Source organism: Solanum pennellii, chromosome 2 (genome assembly GCF_001406875.1).
Source record: "Solanum pennellii chromosome 2, SPENNV200".
NCBI classification, from domain to species: domain Eukaryota; kingdom Viridiplantae; phylum Streptophyta; class Magnoliopsida; order Solanales; family Solanaceae; genus Solanum; species Solanum pennellii.
The window spans coordinates 44726045-44745714 of NC_028638.1; the positions used below are offsets into that span (position 1 = coordinate 44726045).

General features: G+C 30.4%; 4 protein-coding genes across 5 annotated transcripts; 3 read left to right on the plus strand and 1 right to left on the minus strand.

The window, feature by feature from the left end:
* The first annotated feature begins 773 nt into the window (after positions 1-773).
* On the plus strand, positions 774-3320 carry LOC107009033 (heat stress transcription factor A-4c). 2 transcript variants are annotated; one of them, XM_015208289.2, is made up of 3 exons: positions 774-963; positions 1143-2014; positions 2111-3320. In XM_015208289.2, the coding sequence occupies exons 2-3, from the start codon at positions 1799-1801 to the stop codon at positions 3119-3121; spliced, it is 1227 nt and encodes a 408-aa protein (XP_015063775.1). In that variant the 5' UTR covers positions 774-963; positions 1143-1798; the 3' UTR covers positions 3122-3320. The 2 variants fall into 2 exon arrangements, with proteins under 2 accessions (XP_015063775.1, XP_015063774.1); XM_015208288.2 differs by having other exon boundaries at positions 1155-2014.
* Positions 3321-4039: 719 nt separating this feature from the next.
* LOC107009120 (pentatricopeptide repeat-containing protein At4g18840) lies at positions 4040-6039 on the plus strand. Its single transcript, XM_015208398.2, has one exon. The coding sequence runs from the start codon at positions 4247-4249 to the stop codon at positions 5855-5857; it is 1611 nt and encodes a 536-aa protein (XP_015063884.1). The 5' UTR covers positions 4040-4246; the 3' UTR covers positions 5858-6039.
* LOC107010058 (transcription repressor OFP5) lies at positions 6031-7449 on the minus strand. The gene has a single exon (XM_015209327.2). The coding sequence runs from the start codon at positions 7325-7327 to the stop codon at positions 6167-6169; it is 1161 nt and encodes a 386-aa protein (XP_015064813.1). The 5' UTR covers positions 7328-7449; the 3' UTR covers positions 6031-6166.
* Positions 7450-9732: 2283 nt separating this feature from the next.
* On the plus strand, positions 9733-11750 carry LOC107010449. The gene is made up of 4 exons (XM_015209735.2): positions 9733-10144; positions 10236-10816; positions 10906-11421; positions 11532-11750. Exons 1-4 carry the CDS (start codon positions 9871-9873, stop codon positions 11658-11660), a joined length of 1500 nt encoding a protein of 499 aa, XP_015065221.1. The 5' UTR covers positions 9733-9870; the 3' UTR covers positions 11661-11750.
* Positions 11751-19670: the final 7920 nt, after the last annotated feature.

Here is a 19670-nt window from a genome sequence, read left to right on the forward strand (position 1 = left end):
TATATATATATATGTATATGTGCAGATTTTCTTAATTTCTTTTTGGTGTATTTTGCTTATATCTTATCTTATTAGTGATATTCTAACTCTATCACTAATAAAATAATTTTAGGAATAACATTTAAATACCTAAGATTTTCGGATAAGCTCTCAGCTTATATAAAATATATATATCCAATAAATAAGTAAGCAAAACCAATGTATGATATAAACTAAAGTAAACAATCAATAACACATAATCATAATTAAATTATTTATAAATACAAAAACTTAATAAATGATTGAAAATAAAATGAGACAGATAATAATTAAGAAAGAACGAATTCAACATCCATAACCTTCCAACGAAACAGGACACTATTTCTTTTCCATTAATATGCTTAAAATTAAATAAAATAATTATTGTCACAGTACGTATATTCTTTTTTCTTTTTCCATTGTGATTTTACGTACTTTTTACTTGTTAATTAATGTTTGATCTCTACCAAATTATTCTTCTGCTTTTATTTATATTTTGAATTATTTGTTCATTATTCCACCTTTCCAATAGAGTAGTAATAAGTTCTGGATTTTTATTTTTATTTTAAATAAAGATATATTTGTCCCATGTCTTTTACTTTCTTTTTACTAATTATTTTTAAAAATATTTTTAATTAATTTTTTAAAAAAAATAAAATATATCTGGTAACAATTTAATCTTTAAATATTTTACCCCTATAGGTAAATAAAACTAGGTAAGGAGGAATAATTGGTAGGATTAATGTTCACTAAGCCCTAGAAAAATTGCACAAATTCCGATGTTTTTTTTATTTTATAAATCCTCACGGATCCCAAGAAACATAACTAAATCCTCTAAAGTACCAACCAACTGGTATTTCATTTCAGAAGAAGACGAAGGCAGCCTAAACAATATTTTTCTACTTTTTTTTTTTATGGGCGTCAGATTGAGTTTAGCTCTCTTAGGTAAATTGTTTTTTAATTTCTGATGGTGTAGAATTTGGATGCTTTTGCGTGAAGTTTGGTACACCCACGACTTTTTAATTTTATTTTAATAACGACTTTGATGTAATGGATTTGGAAAATTTATCTGATGGACTTTTCTTTTTCTTACTTTTTCTTGTCCAATTTTGACTGTTGTTTAGTTGTGAATGCAGGAAAAATTTGATCTTGATTGTGATTCTGGGTTACAAATTGAAAAAAGGGCTGATTTTTTTGCATTTTTTGAGCTTTGGAAACTGTTGGGTTTCTACAAATGATTGCGGAAGTGTTAGCTTTGGTTGGTTACAGGGTGAAAAAAGGTGTAGAATTTCTTGAAATTGTGAGGTTATGTTGGGATTGACTTGTCAAGATTGCGGTTGACAATAGGAGTTTTGGGTAATATGTTGGTTTGGGGGTGAATACCTTCTGGAATGTTTGAGAAGATGCTTCCTTTTTTAAAAAAAAAAATAAAAAAATGACACATTTGAAGTTTCTTTTAGTTGACAATAGGAAGAAAGATATTCGGGAATGTTGAATTTGTGTCACCTGGAAACTTAGATTTATATATATAAGATAAGAATAAGAATCTGTTTTCACAATTGAGCAAGTAGTCTCTAGTGTGGGGTTCTGGAAACAAGCATGTAGTCTGTGATCAGGTGAGATTTGCTTGAATTTGATTGTACCGCAAGGAGATCTAGGTCATCACAATCCGTACAAGGAGCTTATGTGTCTGGAGTGTGATAATAAGAAGTTTTGCTCTTAGTAGATGTTCTGTCTAGTTGTTTTAGTCTAGGGGTTGTGATTTTCGTTCAAACCTATCATGGATGAAGCTTCGTGCAGCACGAATGCACTGCCTCCTTTTATTGCAAAGACATATGAAATGGTGGATGACCCATCCTGTGATGCTATTGTCTCCTGGAGTTCGAATAATAAAAGCTTCATTGTGTGGAATCCTCCAGATTTTGCAAGAGATTTGTTGCCGAGATACTTCAAGCACAATAATTTTTCCAGCTTTATCAGACAACTAAACACTTATGTAAGTGAGTTAGTTGCCCTCACATGATCATTTGTTTCTATCAGTTTTATCTTATTTGTTAGTATTCACATGCATTTGGCTTCTTTTGTGCATCAGGGATTCAGGAAAATTGACCCTGAAAAATGGGAGTTCGCGAATGAAGGTAATTTCATTAGAGGTCAGCCGCACCTTTTGAAGAATATCCATAGGCGTAAACCTGTTCATAGTCATTCTGCACAGAATCTTCATGGCCTGTCATCTCCATTAACTGAATCAGAAAGACAGGGATACAAGGAAGATATTCAAAAGCTGATGCATGAGAATGGATCACTTCACTTGGACCTACAAAGACATAAACAGGATCACCAAGGACTTGAATTGCAAATGCAGGTTTTAACTGAACGTGTTCAACATGCAGAACACCGTCAGAAGACCATGGTATCTGCTTTAGCTCACACCTTAGATAGACCAGTAATGGATTTGAGTCACATGCCACAACTTCAAGTGAATGACAGAAAAAGAAGGTTCCCAGGAAATAGCTGCCTTTATAATGAAAGTGACCTGGAGGATACGCGAGGGATATCATCTAGGGCTTTGAGTAGGGAAAATATGAACCCACCCTCTCTTTTGACAATGAACACAGAACTGTTAGATCAATTGGAATCTTCTTTGACTTTTTGGGAGGATGTGCTACAAGATGTTGATCAAGCTGGGATACGACAGAATTGTTTGCTGCAGTTGGATGAATCTACAAGTTGTGCTGACAGTCCTGCTATATCTTACACTCAACTAAATATTGATGTTGGGCCTAAGGCTTCTGGAATTGACATGAATTCTGAGCCTAATGCAAACATTACTCCTGAGGTTGCGGAACCAGAAGACAAAGCAGCTGTAGCAGGGACGGCTACTAATGTCCCAACTGGGGTTAATGATTTATTTTGGGAACAGTTCCTAACTGAGAATCCTGGTTCGGTTGATGCACCCGAAGTACAGTCTGAAAGAAAAGATATTGGTAGCAAAAAGAATGAAAGCAAACCAGTTGACAGTGGAAAATATTGGTGGAACATGAAGAGTGTAAATAGCCTGGCAGAACAGATGGGACATCTTACTCCAGCGGAGAAAACTTAGTTTGGTAGGTTATATTGCAAATGCTTTATTCATGTTGTTAGCCTTCTGGCTTGTTGTATATCTAGTGTACTAGTTTTTTTTTTCTTATCAGGGATTAGATATACGTGTTGATGTATAAATTGATTTTGTTCGTGCTGTGCATTGCATGATATGAGGGAAATCGAGCTTCTGAAAATTCTTTGGCATTAGTTCTTTGTTTTATGCTGGTTTGTTCTTATTAACCTTGCTCGTTGTACAATGATTTCTCTTTATTATTTCATTTAAAATCTCCTCATGTTTGCAGTCTTTTGCGCTTAACTGATTTTTGCTGGTTATCTTGTAAGATGCAGTGTCTCTTGTATCTAAAGTTCTTTGTATTTTAAGCTACTCTTAAAAGTATTGATCTACACTTAATTCTCCAATTGTCCTATATCACTGTATGCCTATGTACTCGAAATTACTAAAATGCAGGCTTCTGTTTTGCCATTTTGTGGTAGTTAAGCTATAATTCTGCATAGAGATGTTAGAGAGTTCTGTTTCTGTTCTCAAATGCACTTGGTTATACAATTATGGTTGAACTTCTACTCTGCAGTTTCTCCTTGAAACAGGAAAAATATGCAGCTGTTTGGAAAAGACAACTAATGCTATATTAGATATGTAAACGTTGGCTAGATTACTGATTCATAGTTGTACAGTGAAGGACAATGGTGTGTGGAAAATACGCACTCCTCTTTCTTCTCCTTAATTTATCCCCTGCACTTTTATATGCATACACATTGTTGTAAGAGTGTCACTTCAGAGTATAGAAATTATGTTGCTTGAAGCCCCTCACATATTCTGTAAGCTTATATGGGTTGAAGGCTAATGAATGTTGTGTCTGAAGAGTTTATGCATTAGTTAGCTGCACCAAGTTTCTTAATTCTTTAAGCATGAAAAATATGGGATTCCTTCAGTGTTAAAAAAAATGTACATACAATTAGGCAATAAAAGATTCTGTTTCAATTTTACAGGACAAGTTATCGAGAAAATTTAAGTAACTAAACACATTTATTTAGACCATAACATTCAAAAATCTGAGGGAGTATAACTTATATCAAGCACAACAAATGCGGCTTCCAACAAGTAGTACCAAAACACAATACTCAAATGGCGGCAACTTCCCCAACACCATCAACCCTCTCATCCTTCTTAGAGATGGCGAATTCCATATCCGAACTCCACCAAGCTCACGCTGTCATGCTCAAAACTGGTCTCTTTCGTGACCCTTTTGCTGCCAGTCGCCTCTTGACTAAAGCCACTGTTCTTCCCATATCTTCCCCTGAAACCCTTTCATATGCACTCTCTGTTTTCACTCACATTGAAGAACCCAACTCATATATCTACAACACTATCATCCGTGCTTATTCCACTAGCCCCTTTCCACAACTAGCACTTATTATCTTCCTCAAAATGTTAAACTCTGTAAATAAAGTTTTCCCAGATAAGTACACTTTTACATTCATTGTAAAAGCTTGTGCTACTATGGAAAATGCTAAACAAGGTGAACAAGTTCATGGGTTGGTGACAAAAATTGGACTTGAGGAAGATGTGTATGTATACAACACTTTGGTTCATATGTATGCGAAATGTGGGTGTTTTGGAGTTTCGCGTGGTATGATTGATGGGTTGATTGAAGATGATGTTATAGCATGGAATGCATTGTTGAGTGTGTATGCAGAAAGGGGGTTGTTTGAATTGGCGCGTGAGTTGTTTGATGAAATGCCTGTGAAGAATGTGGAGTCTTGGAATTTTATGGTTTCTGGGTATGTGAATGTTGGGTTGGTGGATGAAGCAAGGAAGGTGTTTGATGAAATGTTGGTGAAAGATGTCGTGTCTTGGAATGTAATGATTACTGGTTATACTAAGGCTGATAAGTTTAATGAAGTTTTGACTCTTTTTGAGGATATGCTGAGAGCTAAAGTGAAGCCTGATGATTGTACACTTGTGAATGTGCTGTCTGCTTGTGCCGGCGTTGGATCTCTGAGCCAGGGAAAGTGGGTTCATGCATTTATCGAGAGAAATGGGATTGCGGTTCACAATTTTCTTGCAACTGCTCTTGTGGATATGTATTGCAAATGCGGATGTATTGAGAAAGGTTTAGAGGTGTTTAATGGTACTTTGAGAAAAGATATTAGTACTTGGAATGCAATGATTGCAGGGTTCAGCAACCATGGGTATTTGGATGATGCATTAAAGACCTTCAATGAGCTCATTGCTGATGGTATCAAGCCAAATGAGGTTACTTTTGTAAGTGTTTTGTCTACTTGTAGTCAAGGGGGCTTATTAAGCGAGGGACGCAGGATGTTTGAACTCATGATTAATGAGTATAGAATTCAGCCTACGCTTGTACATTATGGTTGTATGGTTGATTTACTTGGCCGGTTTGGATTATTAGAGGAGGCTGAAGAACTCGTAAGCAAATTGCCTGTGAAAGAAGCTCCTTCTATTTGGGAGTCCCTCTTGAGTGCTTCCAGAAGCCATAATGATGTCAAATTGGCAGAGCGCATCGCTACCAAACTTTTAGAGGTTGATCCTCGCGACGGTGCTGGTTATGTTCAACTATCAAATGCCCTTGCATCTATGGGGAGATGGGATGATGTGAGGGAAGTGCGTAGAAAGATGAGGAGCGAGGGGATAACTAAAGAGCCCGGTTGTAGTATGATTGAAGTTGATGGAGTTGTTCATGAGTTCTTGGCTGGTGAAGGGATAATACTTTAACAAGGACAAAATACTTCTTGTAGCAACTGACAGATGATCCAGTCTGGTGAAGAATGGAGTTTGTCTTTCTTTATGAAAACCAAACTGTTGCTTATATTGATAGAAATAGCTTTTTTTGTAACAGAAGCAAACAGTTTGTGGTAAACTATAACAAGCAGCTAAAGCAATGTCTGTAATTTAAATTGCTTCTTTCTTCATTTCTGTATCTAAGTACATAATAATTTGAAAAACAATTAACATACTCTTAACAGAGGGTAGTACCTACAAGTTATCTACATTTGGATTTAGAAATTCAAACTAAAGCAATTATTACTCATCAGAACAACAACATTTCTGTAATTCTTCTCCAATATTGATCTGGTTTAGCTCAAACCATACCTGTCGAAAGACTTTGATAATGATATCATGGTATTCATCACAGTTGAGTGTTAGATAACAAGCCAATAACTCTTCAAGCTCCTCTGAGCTTTTTATCCCTCTCTGTGTGATCATCTCAATCATCGAGTCTCTGAAGTCGCTGAAAGGGTCAAATGAACTCTTCATAATAGCATAACTATCGAAAACTGTCCTGTCTCCTGTGAAACTCTCCTTTGTCTCGTTTCTCGTCTTCATCCTTGCTTTCTTCATGTCTTCAAGAGCTTTGATTCTGCATTCCATCTTGGCTGTTCTTGGTGAATATGCTCTGACTTTAATACCATGTTTTCTTCTTCTCTTCTGGTTTATGTACACTGACTTTCTCTGCTGACAACCACTTTTCTCTGACATTTCTTTGATCTTCAGACATTCTGATTCAAATTCTTCTTCAGACAATGCATCAGCTTCTTCCTCTAGATTCAGTGATGTAAACATCATGCAGCTTTCTTCCATTGAATTCAGACTGGAATCATTGTAAGACAAACTCCGCGCCTTTCTTGAATCATAGGCTGTTGGTTTCCCCTTCCTCCTTTTCATTACCTTCTCATCCTCAGGCTCTATTTCAAATATATCTTTCTCTGTCACTTCTTCTCTAGCATTTTCCGCTATTCTCTCCTCCAAAGCTTTTCTACTAAGCTTCCTCAACTTCTCATCTTTAACAGAATTCCTCTTTCTGTTGCTGAATTCTGCTTCTTTCTTAGGCTTTTCACTTATCTTTCTCGAAACCATGTCATTGAACTTGTGATTCTCTTCTCCCAAACTACTCTTTGAATTTTGATCACATTCATCATAAGAAGAACCACACCAGAATGGATTCTGAGGATGATTTTCTTCACTAAAAGAAATCCTCCAATAAGGATCATCATCATAAAATCTTCCTTGTTTCAAACAAACATTCGTCCGCGAAGCATACAAACTCAAATCCGCCTTCCTCGTCTTTGCTCCTTCTTGATCTTCACTCCTACAAACCTTCTTTTGCTTGAATTTTGACAACCAAGAAACAGGAAAAACATGAGTCATCAATGAAGATGAAGGTTTCTTTTTCCCCCACTTCATGTTTGGAACAATGTGTTTCTTTACAAGGTAAAAATACAGAAAAGAAGTGAAATAAGAAGCAGTTATGGGGGGCAGTTAGGCTGTTAAATAGGTAAGTGGGATTCATGTTTGAGGAAGTTGTCCACTTTTTTTTTTTTTTAGGTTGCTTTTATTTACACTTACTATTTAGTTCAAAAGAAAGGCCCGCCCATTTAAAAAGAAACTTGTGACCACTTACCCACTTCTTTCCACTTTCTAAGTTTTGCAGAATTGCTGTTCTATTTTCAAGGGACCAAATTCAATTGGTCTCCTCTCACCTAAAGTCATACAACTACTTTACTTTTTGTACTTTTTATTTTCTACAATTTTACTTGTCGTGTTTAAAATTTTTCACACTTGTCACACAAGATGAGATTGAATACCTAGATCGAATCAGGATTAGTAAGTTGTTTTTTAGAGATATCACAATCATTTCTAAATTACATTTAAAAAGTTTGATGAGGAGGAGGTAGGGACATATAGTAGGGCCCAAAAGTTTCTACTTTAGTTCTACCTTAAAACATGATTTTCTTTTGCTTTTAGCTTTGTCTTTAGTAACTTCACCTTGACTTTTGGCTAATATTAGAGAACTTTACATAGTTAGTGTGATTGATACTTCTATTATTTTGAGTTCAAGTAGCAAATTATGGGCCATAATTGTTTTTGTCTTTTGAGAATGACAATGGCTTAAGCAGGGCAGCCAAATATGTGCTACTAATTATTGATTTTCTTGTTGGCCCAATACCCAAGGTTCCTAAAGACTCTCCAAGATATAAAAGGTTATAAGTTTTAATTCTTTACACAAACATATATACTAATTTTTTTTTATATTCATCTAATGTCTCGAAATTCACTTGACTGATTAATTTAAATCTACATTTGTTATGACTTATGACTCAATAAAGAAGAAACGTTTCCTATCGAAAGTTTCTTTATTCCCAAAGCTTGAGCATGAGATTTCTAATTAAAAATGAAAGAGAAATATCATTCATCCAGACGTACTTACTCATGATCAGACTTTCCTGTCCTAGCTTGTCTTTCTTTTGAAATTCTACCAAACAAGAGAATATTATGTGCAAGCATTTTTCTTTCTTTTTCTTGTAAAAAATTTAATTGTTTACTCTCGCGTTCCAATACATAGCTATTTTTTGGTTGGGGAGATAGGGCACACCAAAATTAACTTTAACATTTACCTTCCTACTTTTCACCATTCAATAATCAATGAAAAATTTTAAAAACTTTTTATTTTAGTGAATAAATTCGATTAGAATGCCATTTAAATTGATCAACTTTAAATTAAAAAACTTATGAATTATGAAGAACTAATTGAATATTTATATGCCAGCGCCTAGCTTTCGTAGCCCATAACGAATATTAATCAATTTTGTGTATACTCACCAAATGGTTTCTCTCTAACTTACCTTCTTGTGGGGTTTGTATTTGGTTTTAAGCATATGTTGTGTCAACAAAAACTAAAATGACTTTAATAGTATTTATTAAAAAAGAATATTTGCCACTTGAAATTTCCAAAAGCATAATTCTTTTACTTCCCTCAAACATGATAAAAAGCATGACTTTAGTCTTTATGTTCAAGAATTGATACCATATTTTTCTTAGTCTCAAAGTTGTTTCACTAAAAGATTTTTAAAAAATACTCATATTTTATTCCGTTTCCTATTTGGACTTGACACAAATTATTCTTCCTAAAAAAAGAAAAAGAAGTTTCTTGAAATTGCTTTACATATAAGTTTTAAAGTCTATTTTTTTTATTTAACTTTGTAATGGACAAGATTCCATTTTACATGTGATATAGGGAACAAAGTTTCACTTTCATTTAATTTCTTTATGAGTTGGATATATGAATTTTAAAGTCTCAAAAAACATGGCTACATAGAGGAAAATTAGGCAATCAACATCCAGTTTGTTAGCTGATGCTGTTAAAAGTAATCATATTACATCATTCTTGTTGGGAGATTTTGGTTAAAAAAAAGCTTTCTGATAGTGATTTTAAAATCAAATTTGTAACCTAACCAATTATAGGAAATTGGAGCAAGTGTCAACCACCAACCAGCTGCAAGGCATTACTCCCTCTGTCCAATTTTTATGTGGCAAGATTTGGATTTTCGAGATTCAATCTTTTAAATTTTGACCGAGAATTCGTATATAGACATTTCAACGGTTTTGAATTATATATTGAAAACAATGTAAAAAGTATTATAAATTATTATAATTATCCCCTTAAAAGACATATAAGGAAATTCTGGTCAAAGAAAGATTTAATTGAACTTTGAAGTTTAAATTTGGGAAAAGGTTAAAACTGATCAAACAGTCAACTTTCAAATACTTAAAGAAACAATAAAGGGAGTTATATTTGGACAATCTTAAAGACCTGAGGATGTTTTAATCTATAAAAGATTGACATATTTAATTAAAGAACATAAATGTGAAGTCATCCACATATATAAATAATATATATATAAATAGAGAGAGCTAGTAGTGTGTACACAAGGCTAGAAAAGTTAGACATGGCTCAATTTAGAATTTCATGTTCTTGGTTCAATTTGCTCTCTCTTTTGCTAATCAATGTGTATGTTTTGGGGGTTTTCTCCTTAAGTCTTGATGGAAATGATGAGTACATTTCAGCTGTTGGAGATTCAGGGATGCGACGCGACGGGCTAAGAGTGGCCATAGAGGCATGGAATCAATGCAATGAGGTTGGTGAAGAAGCCCCCAAAATGGGAAGCCCAAGGGCTGCTGATTGTTTTGATGTTCAAAACAAAGGCTCTGCTCAGCAACAGAGTGAGTTGAATTTCTCTGTTTTTTTTATTTTGTTATGTTTGAAATGGTTGTGTGTTTTTATATGAGAGAATTTGTTCTGTCTGTGGTGCAGATCCAAACATGCTGCTACATAAAGTGACTGAGCAAGATAACAAGTTAGGCATAGGAAAATCATTTCCAGGACTGACGAAACGAGCGTTGAACAACGTAGACCTTTATGCAGCAGAGAAAGAAGTATACTTGGGATCAAAATGTCAAGTTGATGACAAGCCAAATCCATGGCAATTCTGGATGATCATGCTTAAGAGTGGTAACATGGATACTCATGCTGGTAAATGCCCGAAAAACGGACACAAAGCAGGTCCATTTGATCCTCCTAGTGAATTTCCATGTTTTGGTAAAGGATGTATGAATCAGCCATTGATTTACCACAATTACACAACTTTACAAGAAACAACCCTTAAAGGAAGTTTTTATGGAACATGGGATTTGAAAGCTGGTTCGAGTGCAAACATGAACACATCTTTCTATTCTGTAACATGGCAGAAAGAACTAGGTAAAGGAAGCTGGATTTTTCACCATGTTATAAGGACCTCAACAAAGTATCCTTGGTTAATGCTTTACTTAAGATCAGATGCCACTTCTGGTTTTTCTGGTGGATATCATTATCAAACTAGGGGAATGTCAAAAATTGTGAGTAAAAACATAAACTTTTTGTTTTTTTTTGCGATTTTGTTCATTTTCTTGATTACCCTTTTGAAAAAGATTAAATTTTGATACAGATACCAGAATCACCAAATTTCAAGGTAAGATTCACATTGAATGTAATACAAGGTGGAGGTCCTCATAGCCAATTTTATCTGATGGACATGGGGAGTTGTTGGAAGAACAACGGAAAACCATGTGATGGAAATGTGACTTCAGATGTCACAAGATACAGTGAGATGATCCTGAATCCAGATACACCATCCTGGTGCAACCCAGATGACCCTAAATTGTGTCCTCCATACCACACATTTCCAAATGGAACGAAAGTTCATCGAACAGACAAGTCTCGTTATCCCTATGAGGCTTACCATTTGCATTGTACACCAGGGAATGGGGAGCATGTTGAACAGCCTAGTGGACCATGTGATCCTTACAGTAATCCTCAACCTCAGGAGATTTTGCAGATTTTGCCACATCCTGTTTGGGGTGAATATGGTTATCCTACTAAGAAAGGACAAGGTTGGATTGGTGATCCAACAACTTGGGAGCTTGATGTTGGGAGGCTGTCACAATCCCTTTATTTTTACCAGGTTTGTATTAATTTAAGTTATATATACGGACCGTTAGACAGTATAAAGTCTTTTTACACTATCAGTATAGTTTAATGCGTGAAGTTAATGATGCGACATGTTTATTACAGGATCCAGGCACTGCACCAGCGAAGAGGAAGTGGAGTTCAATTGATTTGGGAACTGAAATATTTAGAGATGCTAATCAAGTGGCAGAATGGACTGTTAGTGATTTTGACATTCTTGTACCCAACAATTAGACATGTAAAAACAATATAAAAGAACACCAAAAAGGGTGTTTTCGAATTTGAGAAATAGAAAAACAAATCCCATGAATTCTTTTCTTTCAATTCTTGAATATTTTGTTATTTGATTATTTTTTATTTTTGACTTAAAATGGAAATTGTTGAACCAACCATGTTACAACCAACTAATCAACTAAAAGTCAATCTTTAATAGAATTAAAATTCACTTTATGACGTGATTAAAAAAAAAAGAAAACAAAGATGAAACAGTTTTTTGTTTTTCTTGATTTAAGACATAAAATCAGTTTGTTTTTTTTTACTCTGTTTTTACCTCATTTGTATTGATATCTTGAGCTGTGATTTTAATGACTCGAATTTTAAGTTTCATCTTTACTAGTTCAAAAACTAAGACAGTGTAACTGCAATTTCTACTTCTGTTTCTGATTTGTTATCTATGTAATTTTCTCATTTTCTAGATCAACATCTATGTGGCTTCAATCTATAAATTCTAGACGGTAACACTCTTTTCGTATTAATTTAACTTTATGATTAGTATGCATCTGGTGTTATTATGAATACTAGTCTCTAGACACGTGCGTCGCACATGTGTCATGTGTTAATTAGTACAAAAAATTATATGATATAGATGCTACTAAAATTTGCAAATAATATTGAGTAACTAAATTTTAAAAAAGAATTATAGTTGTTTGTAGTTATACACGATCAATTAAATTGATATATGTGATATTTTTCTTATATAGTTCTAATATATCTTATACTTAGTACAACATTTTCTTAATTTTTTTTTAATATTTTAACAACAAATAATTTTATATTTTACATAAGTAACGATGATTATGTTTGCAAGTGTTCCGCACATGTTAAAGTTTGTATCTTGTGTAAGAAACTATCACCTCCTTTTGTAGATACATGCATATCAAGAAGTTCTTGCCGAATAAAAATCATATTTCTTGATGTACAAATATTGATCAACATATGTTTTAAGGTGGATAATGTATCATTGTCAATCTCATGGGATACACTTATAAGAAAATAGTGTATATTTGTGATAGAGATAGTTAATTATTATTGGCATTAGAAAATTTAATCGATATATACACATCCAATTGCACAAACAAATTTCTTTGTTTAATTCAAAATTATGTTAATTAAATTATTTAAATATAATCATATTATGGAATATAATATAAGCAATCTATACTCACAAATAAGAAACTTAATATAAATGGTTGAAATATTTAAAATATCTTATTTAAAAATATTGGGTGTACATCTTCAAAAAAGTATTAACTCAAAGAAATAATAATTTTGTATGGATCTAAAGTCTATATCATTTATACTACTAAAAATGTCATACATATCACAATTTTCCTACCGATTACATTATATTTTTGTGAAACGAACATAATATCTATTACTTACCTGTTGGTGTGAATGAGAAGTGAAGAATTTAAAATTGTAAGATAAANATATATATATATTAAAGAAAAACAAATACAAAAAATATCAAAAACTATATATAGAAGATAAAAGTATAGAAATGACAATAGATTACACTATATATAGAGAGAGAGATATTAATGAAGTTAGCTATTCATATTCCTAAAATCCGTTTCTGACTTCACCTTCTTTGAACCATATCAAAATTTCGGTTAGGGGTAGAGTGACTGCATGAAATGTCTAAATCATCAGAAACATTGCCCTCTGACAATAATGAAAAGGTCTCGAAGGTTTCTCAAGATGCAAGTGTTGGAGTTGATATAATGAGATTTGATGCATCTATTGTATCATTTAATTTAATTAAATATACATCTAAAAAATTGAAAAACATCTTAATGCTTAGAAAATTGCAAATAACTTGATGCTTAGAAAATTGAAAATACTTAAAAGTCATATTGGAGGAGGTGTAACTCATAACTAATGAATAAATAATTAACTTTTGTGTTGGATTAGTAGTTAATAATTAATTAATATAAATACTTTATAACATTTTAATTAGTGTAGGGGCAAAAAAGTAATTCAACTTTATACTTTGGTGCTTCACACTTATAATAATACTAGTTTCTGAGGACGTGCTTCGCACGTGTGTTTCATGTGGATTTTTATAGATACGTTAGAATGACTAAAATCTCATGAAAATATATATGTAAATTGTAATGAATAATAAAAAGTAACAATTACAAAATTCAAAGACTTACGACAATAAAACATTCATAGAAAACTAAATTAAGAAGTCTAACAGAGTGAAAAAAAGACAATAAGAAACAGAATATTTAAGAAAAAATACAATATAGACATTATTCTTATAAGATTGATGTATATATAGATTAAAAAATAAGTACAAAATTAGTACATAACTCTCTGAGTTTTTATCGACTCCTTTCATATCCTATCAAAATTCAAGAGTCTTCATCATCTGTTTTTACTATAGAATAAAAATAATAGCCTAATAATCTTGGTAGGGGTTTCATGAGATAAAGAAGTTGAATTTATATAAATAGAATAGAAGGAATATCAAAAGATATCTTAAAGTTTTAGTTTAAATATTTGCAGGTTATGAATATGAAAAGATGAGAGTTATGAATATTAAGAGTATAAAAGTTAAATAAGTAATTAGAAAATAATATTAAATAAATGAAGAATATGAAAAAAAATTAAAGTTAGCAAACCATGTAAAAAGAACAACTAAAGTTCTTATCATGTAATTAAGCATTAATGAATTTAAATTTGTGAATCTAGAGTCATTCTTTAGTAATAATCAAGAGGACATTATCAAGTGCGTCTCCATTTTGTAGATTTGCACCCTTTAAATTATTAAATTTCGTTATTTATCATAAAGGATAATACTTTATCCACATCAATTATATTATTCATGAGAGGGGTTAAGGAAAAAGTTATAAAAAGTTATAAGAAGAGGAAAAGAAAAGAAATTTAGGTAAATATTTTTTTTAAAAAAAATTATAATTATTATATACATATAGATTATAGATGATAAATATTAATAGATTAGATATTTAATTAGGAATTAATCTTAGGAAGTTTAAAAGTCATTAATATTTAATTAAATTTATGCAATCAAATATTTAAATATTTTAACAATTTAATTTATAGAAAGGATAAAATCGTAATTCAACTTTCAACTTTTTTGTTCATGCTTTTAGTAATACTAGTTCTCGAACACGTGCAATGCACGTGTATTTCATACCATTTTAAAGTACACGAACACACAGTCAACTATGAACCTGTGTGCTCTAAACATAGTCCATGTTTATATATCAAAGTTCAAATATGCAAATGCATGCACAAATCAACTTATATCTGAATTTGAGTTTTATTGCAACAAAAACTTTTCATAAATAGATATTATACTAAAAGAAGTGAATATGCTGCTAGGTTAGCAATAATACAAAAAGTGTTGGTCAATATTTGTAGCTAAATCAACTAGGGAAAAGGGTCTGATATACCCCTCAACTTTGTTATTTGGAGCTGATATACCCTTGTTATGAAAGTGGCTCATATATACCCCTACTTATAAACAAATGACTCACATATACCCTTTTCCTCTAACGGAAATGAAAAAAAAGATAATTTTAAGCTAACTTTTTATTTTTTTTCTACAAAAATATAATCCCATATGAGTAAATTTAATCCTCGTCAAACATATTTTTTGACTTTTTTTTTGTTTCAATGGCTAATTTAGAATTATTATTTTGATAATCAAATTTATTTACGTTTCACTTATATTCTTGTAAAACTTATTGTAGATGACCAAATTTTTTTCTTCGAATACAAAAATCAAATTACAATATAGACAAAAAAAATAGTTTAATTTTTTTTCTTTAAACAAAAGAATGAAAGAAAAAAACAAAATAAGAATAAGAAACTCAAATAATTATAATAAAAGAAGTCAAAAAATAATTTATGTATTAAAAAAATTAAAATATACCTTGAACTTTGATAGAAGAATCATATATACCCCTAAATAATTTTAAAAAAAAATTAAAAGTAATAAATATAAATTTAAAACTAATTTTTTTAACTTCCGTTAAATGAAGGGTATATGTGAGCCATTTATAACGGCAGGGGTATATGTGAGCCGTTTGTATAACGGTAGGGGCATATATGAGTCACTTCCATAACGAGGGGTATATCAGCTCCAAATGACAAAGTTGAGGGGTATATCAGACCCTTTTCCCAATCAACTATATTGGAATAGATTTACCTGAAGTAGATTCTTTTTGGAGGAGAAATCTAACCAAAAAAGGCACATGAAATAATTGGAAAAACCCACCTTATGATACACTCTATAGAGTAATTAATGAATGTAAAAAGATTGCTCAAAATAAATATCATTGAGAAGATTAAACTATGTGTGACCAACAATTTTATATATTAAAATATAAATGAAATTAAAAAAAGAAGTTACTATTGGAAGATGAAAGAAAGAAAATTTAATGAGTGAAATAAATTTTAGAGTTTCTACACACAAGAATTGTAAAAAAAGTAAATAAAAATTTTTCTTGGAAAAGTTAAATTTATAGAACAAAATTACGGAAACATGAAAAGACACATGGAAAATTGAAAGGTCAAATACTATTAAAATAAATATAAAAAAATAGTGATGAAATTTAACTTTAAAAGATACATGAATCTCATTTAATTTCTTGTCTTTAAGGTATAATTACTCATTTTTATTTTTTTAAAATGTGAGAGAAATTTGAAAGGTCAAGATTTTGAAATGAGAATAAGAAGATTAAAAAAAATATATATATAAAAATTATAAAAGTTTTAATTTAGTAGAAGGGCAAAATAGTAATTCAACTTTTTACTTTAGAGCTTCCCACTTATAATAATACTAGTTTCTGGACACGTGCTTTGCACGTTTGTTCCATTTGAATTTTTATAGACATGTTAGAACGACTAAAATGCTACGAAAACATATATGTGAACAACATGTAATGAATAATATAACACAAAAACCATAAATAAATCTTTAATAATATAACCAAAAAACACCAAATAAAGGGCATATTTTGATGTTTCAAATTAATTCTTTTTAAGCAACCTACTATAACTTTTGAACTTTGGTTAATAGTTAGCAAAATTTCAATAAAGTCACAAGTGGCTAATTTGAGCTCAAATAAGTATTTAGACTTACGACAATAAAGCATTCATAGAAAACTAAATTAAGAAGTCTAATAGAGAAAAAAACACAAAAAATAGAGAAAGAAAAAAATACAATGTATACATGCTTCATAAGACGTTGATCGATAATAATATAGACGGAAAAATAATACAATATATTACATAATATTCCGAGTTCTTATCGACTCTTTCTCCAATATCATATCAAAATCAAGAGTCTTCTTCGTCTACTTTAACTATAGAATAAAAATGATAACCTTGTTAGGGGATCTGAAATGAAAAGACTGAATTTATATAATAAGAAATGAAGGAATACCAAAAGATATCTTAAAAATTTAGATTAAATATTTAGAGATTACAAATATGAAGACATGAGAGTTATGGATATCACGAGTATAAAAATTGAATATGTAATTAGATATGAGTTATAAATATGAATATTTAAAGCAAATAAAACAAATAACGTGTCTCTCTAATTTGGTAATTTGCACCCTTTTAAATTATAAAATTTCTTTATTTATCATTAAGAATAATACTTTCTCAACATAAATTACTTTGTTTATAAGAGGAGTTACGGAAAATGTTATGAGAAGAAGAAAAGTTGACTAATCAGGTAAAAAAATTTGTTTTTGTTGTTATTATTATTATTACTATATTTATTATTAACTAATAAACATGGCCATGCTTCACGCGGTATGAAAAAAATTATTAATTTCATGATCTTTTAAAATAATATTTTAGTTTCAATCTTCAAATAAATTAAAGACTTATAAATTCTAACACTTTTTAATATAGTCTTATAATATATACTTAAAGTAATACAAATAAATAACTGCTTATGAATGTCATTTTCTGATGCAAATGCAATTAGTAATCTTGCTAAGAAAAATATACAATTTTTTTTAAAAATACACAATTATTAGCCTTGGAACCTCTTCTTTAGAAAAACTATTTGAAATAAAAGAAATATATTAAGATCCTACGCTTAGGAATTTCTTAACAATATTTTTTAATTCTTCAATTATTTTGGAGATACTACCCTTAGATTTTTCTTGTTATGATTCATTAGTAAGAATATAAGTACCTAAAATAGAATAAAAAATAAATAAAATTTGTAACATGAAATTTTAAATTTTGTATGTTAAAGATATAAAAAAATATTCTACAGAAATAATAGTTAATGAAAGGACAAAGAATTGAAAAAATAGATGAATATGAAATCATAAATCTTTTAATTGATATCTTCTCCCAAATTTCACATTAATAGGAAAGTTGAATACCACATTTTTGACAAATGCACAACATGATATACATAGATAACGTAAACTATTTGAACATAGATCAATTTGAAAGTATCTCAATCTTTAAAAATTTCGCTTATCAATTAAGAAACAAATTAAATAAAAAATAAGATTAAAGAGAGTAAACATAAATTGTCAACAAACAAGATATCAAGCAGAATCATGCATGAATAATCATTAACTAGCTACTAAAATTTCAATACGAAGAACGAGTTACTCCATCAATTTTTTGTACGTGTCTCTAAAATTCACATTAATAAAAGAAGTAGAATAATGTATATTATGATAATTCGTAAGATGATACAATATGAATTAGAAAAAATGATATTCTACACAATGAAATTCATCTCATCAATATAGTTGAGAAATTTAAATTAAAAGAATAACATTAAAATAGAAATTAACACAAGAATAAAATAATATACGAGAACATGGCAAAATACAATATACAAATATAATATTCCAAATAAATTCAAGAATTTATTAAAATAATAAACCAGTTGAAAAATAGTCATTATCATGAAAGTAAGATACAAAATATCATTATTAAAATCTTATATAATATTATTATTTTCAAAAACAAAAACAAATAAAATTAAATAGTACCTGAAAATTCTGAAATAATCTCATCAAAAGGAAGCAATTAATGAACAAAAAATATTCCTCCATTAGTTAGAGAATTATAGGAATCATGAAAGGTGACAATAATTTTACCTCTACAATTGATTTTGAGAGAGGAAAGACTATTAATGTCATAACTCATAAATGAGTATAAATAATTAAAAGAGAAGATGAAAAGTTGAATAATTTGTATAAGAAGATTTAATGAAATAATCATATCCCAGACGTGGGAGAGGGAGGGTTATTTTTTTCCTAGTCAATTTAATATAATTTAATTTAGGCATAGTAATTATAGATAGAGAATAAAATATTAACTAAATTATTTAGACATATAAAATCTCCAAAAAAAAAGAGCAAAAATAAATATGAATGGATATATATATAGAGAGAGATTATTTATTTATTTATTTATTATTTTATACATATAGATTATAGAGAATAGATATTATTAATTAGATATTTTAATTAGAAATTAACCTAAGAAAGTGTAAAGGTCATCATTTTAATTAAAATGATATAATTTAATATTAAATTAAATAGTAAAATGATTTATAACATTTTAATTTATAGTAGAGGTAAAACCGTAATTAAACCTTCAACATTTTTGTTCATGCTTTTAGTAATATATGATACGATGGTTTTGATTTGTTGGAAGCTGTTTCATTTTTTATTTCGAAGTAATTAATTTGAGTCTGTTCTTACAAATGTGAATAGCATGGTTTCGAGCTGGGAAAAAGCACTGGCTGAAAAATATCGAAAGCAGGATTCAACAATCCCCAACATAGTCCTCGTGTTGATCAAAGAAAATTTAATGTCATTTAAGTTGGTTAACTTTAAATTTAATGTTTATGAAGAAATTATTTACAAAAAATTGACATATTTATTTAAAGAACATAAATATGAAGTCATCCACATATATAAAATATATATATAAATA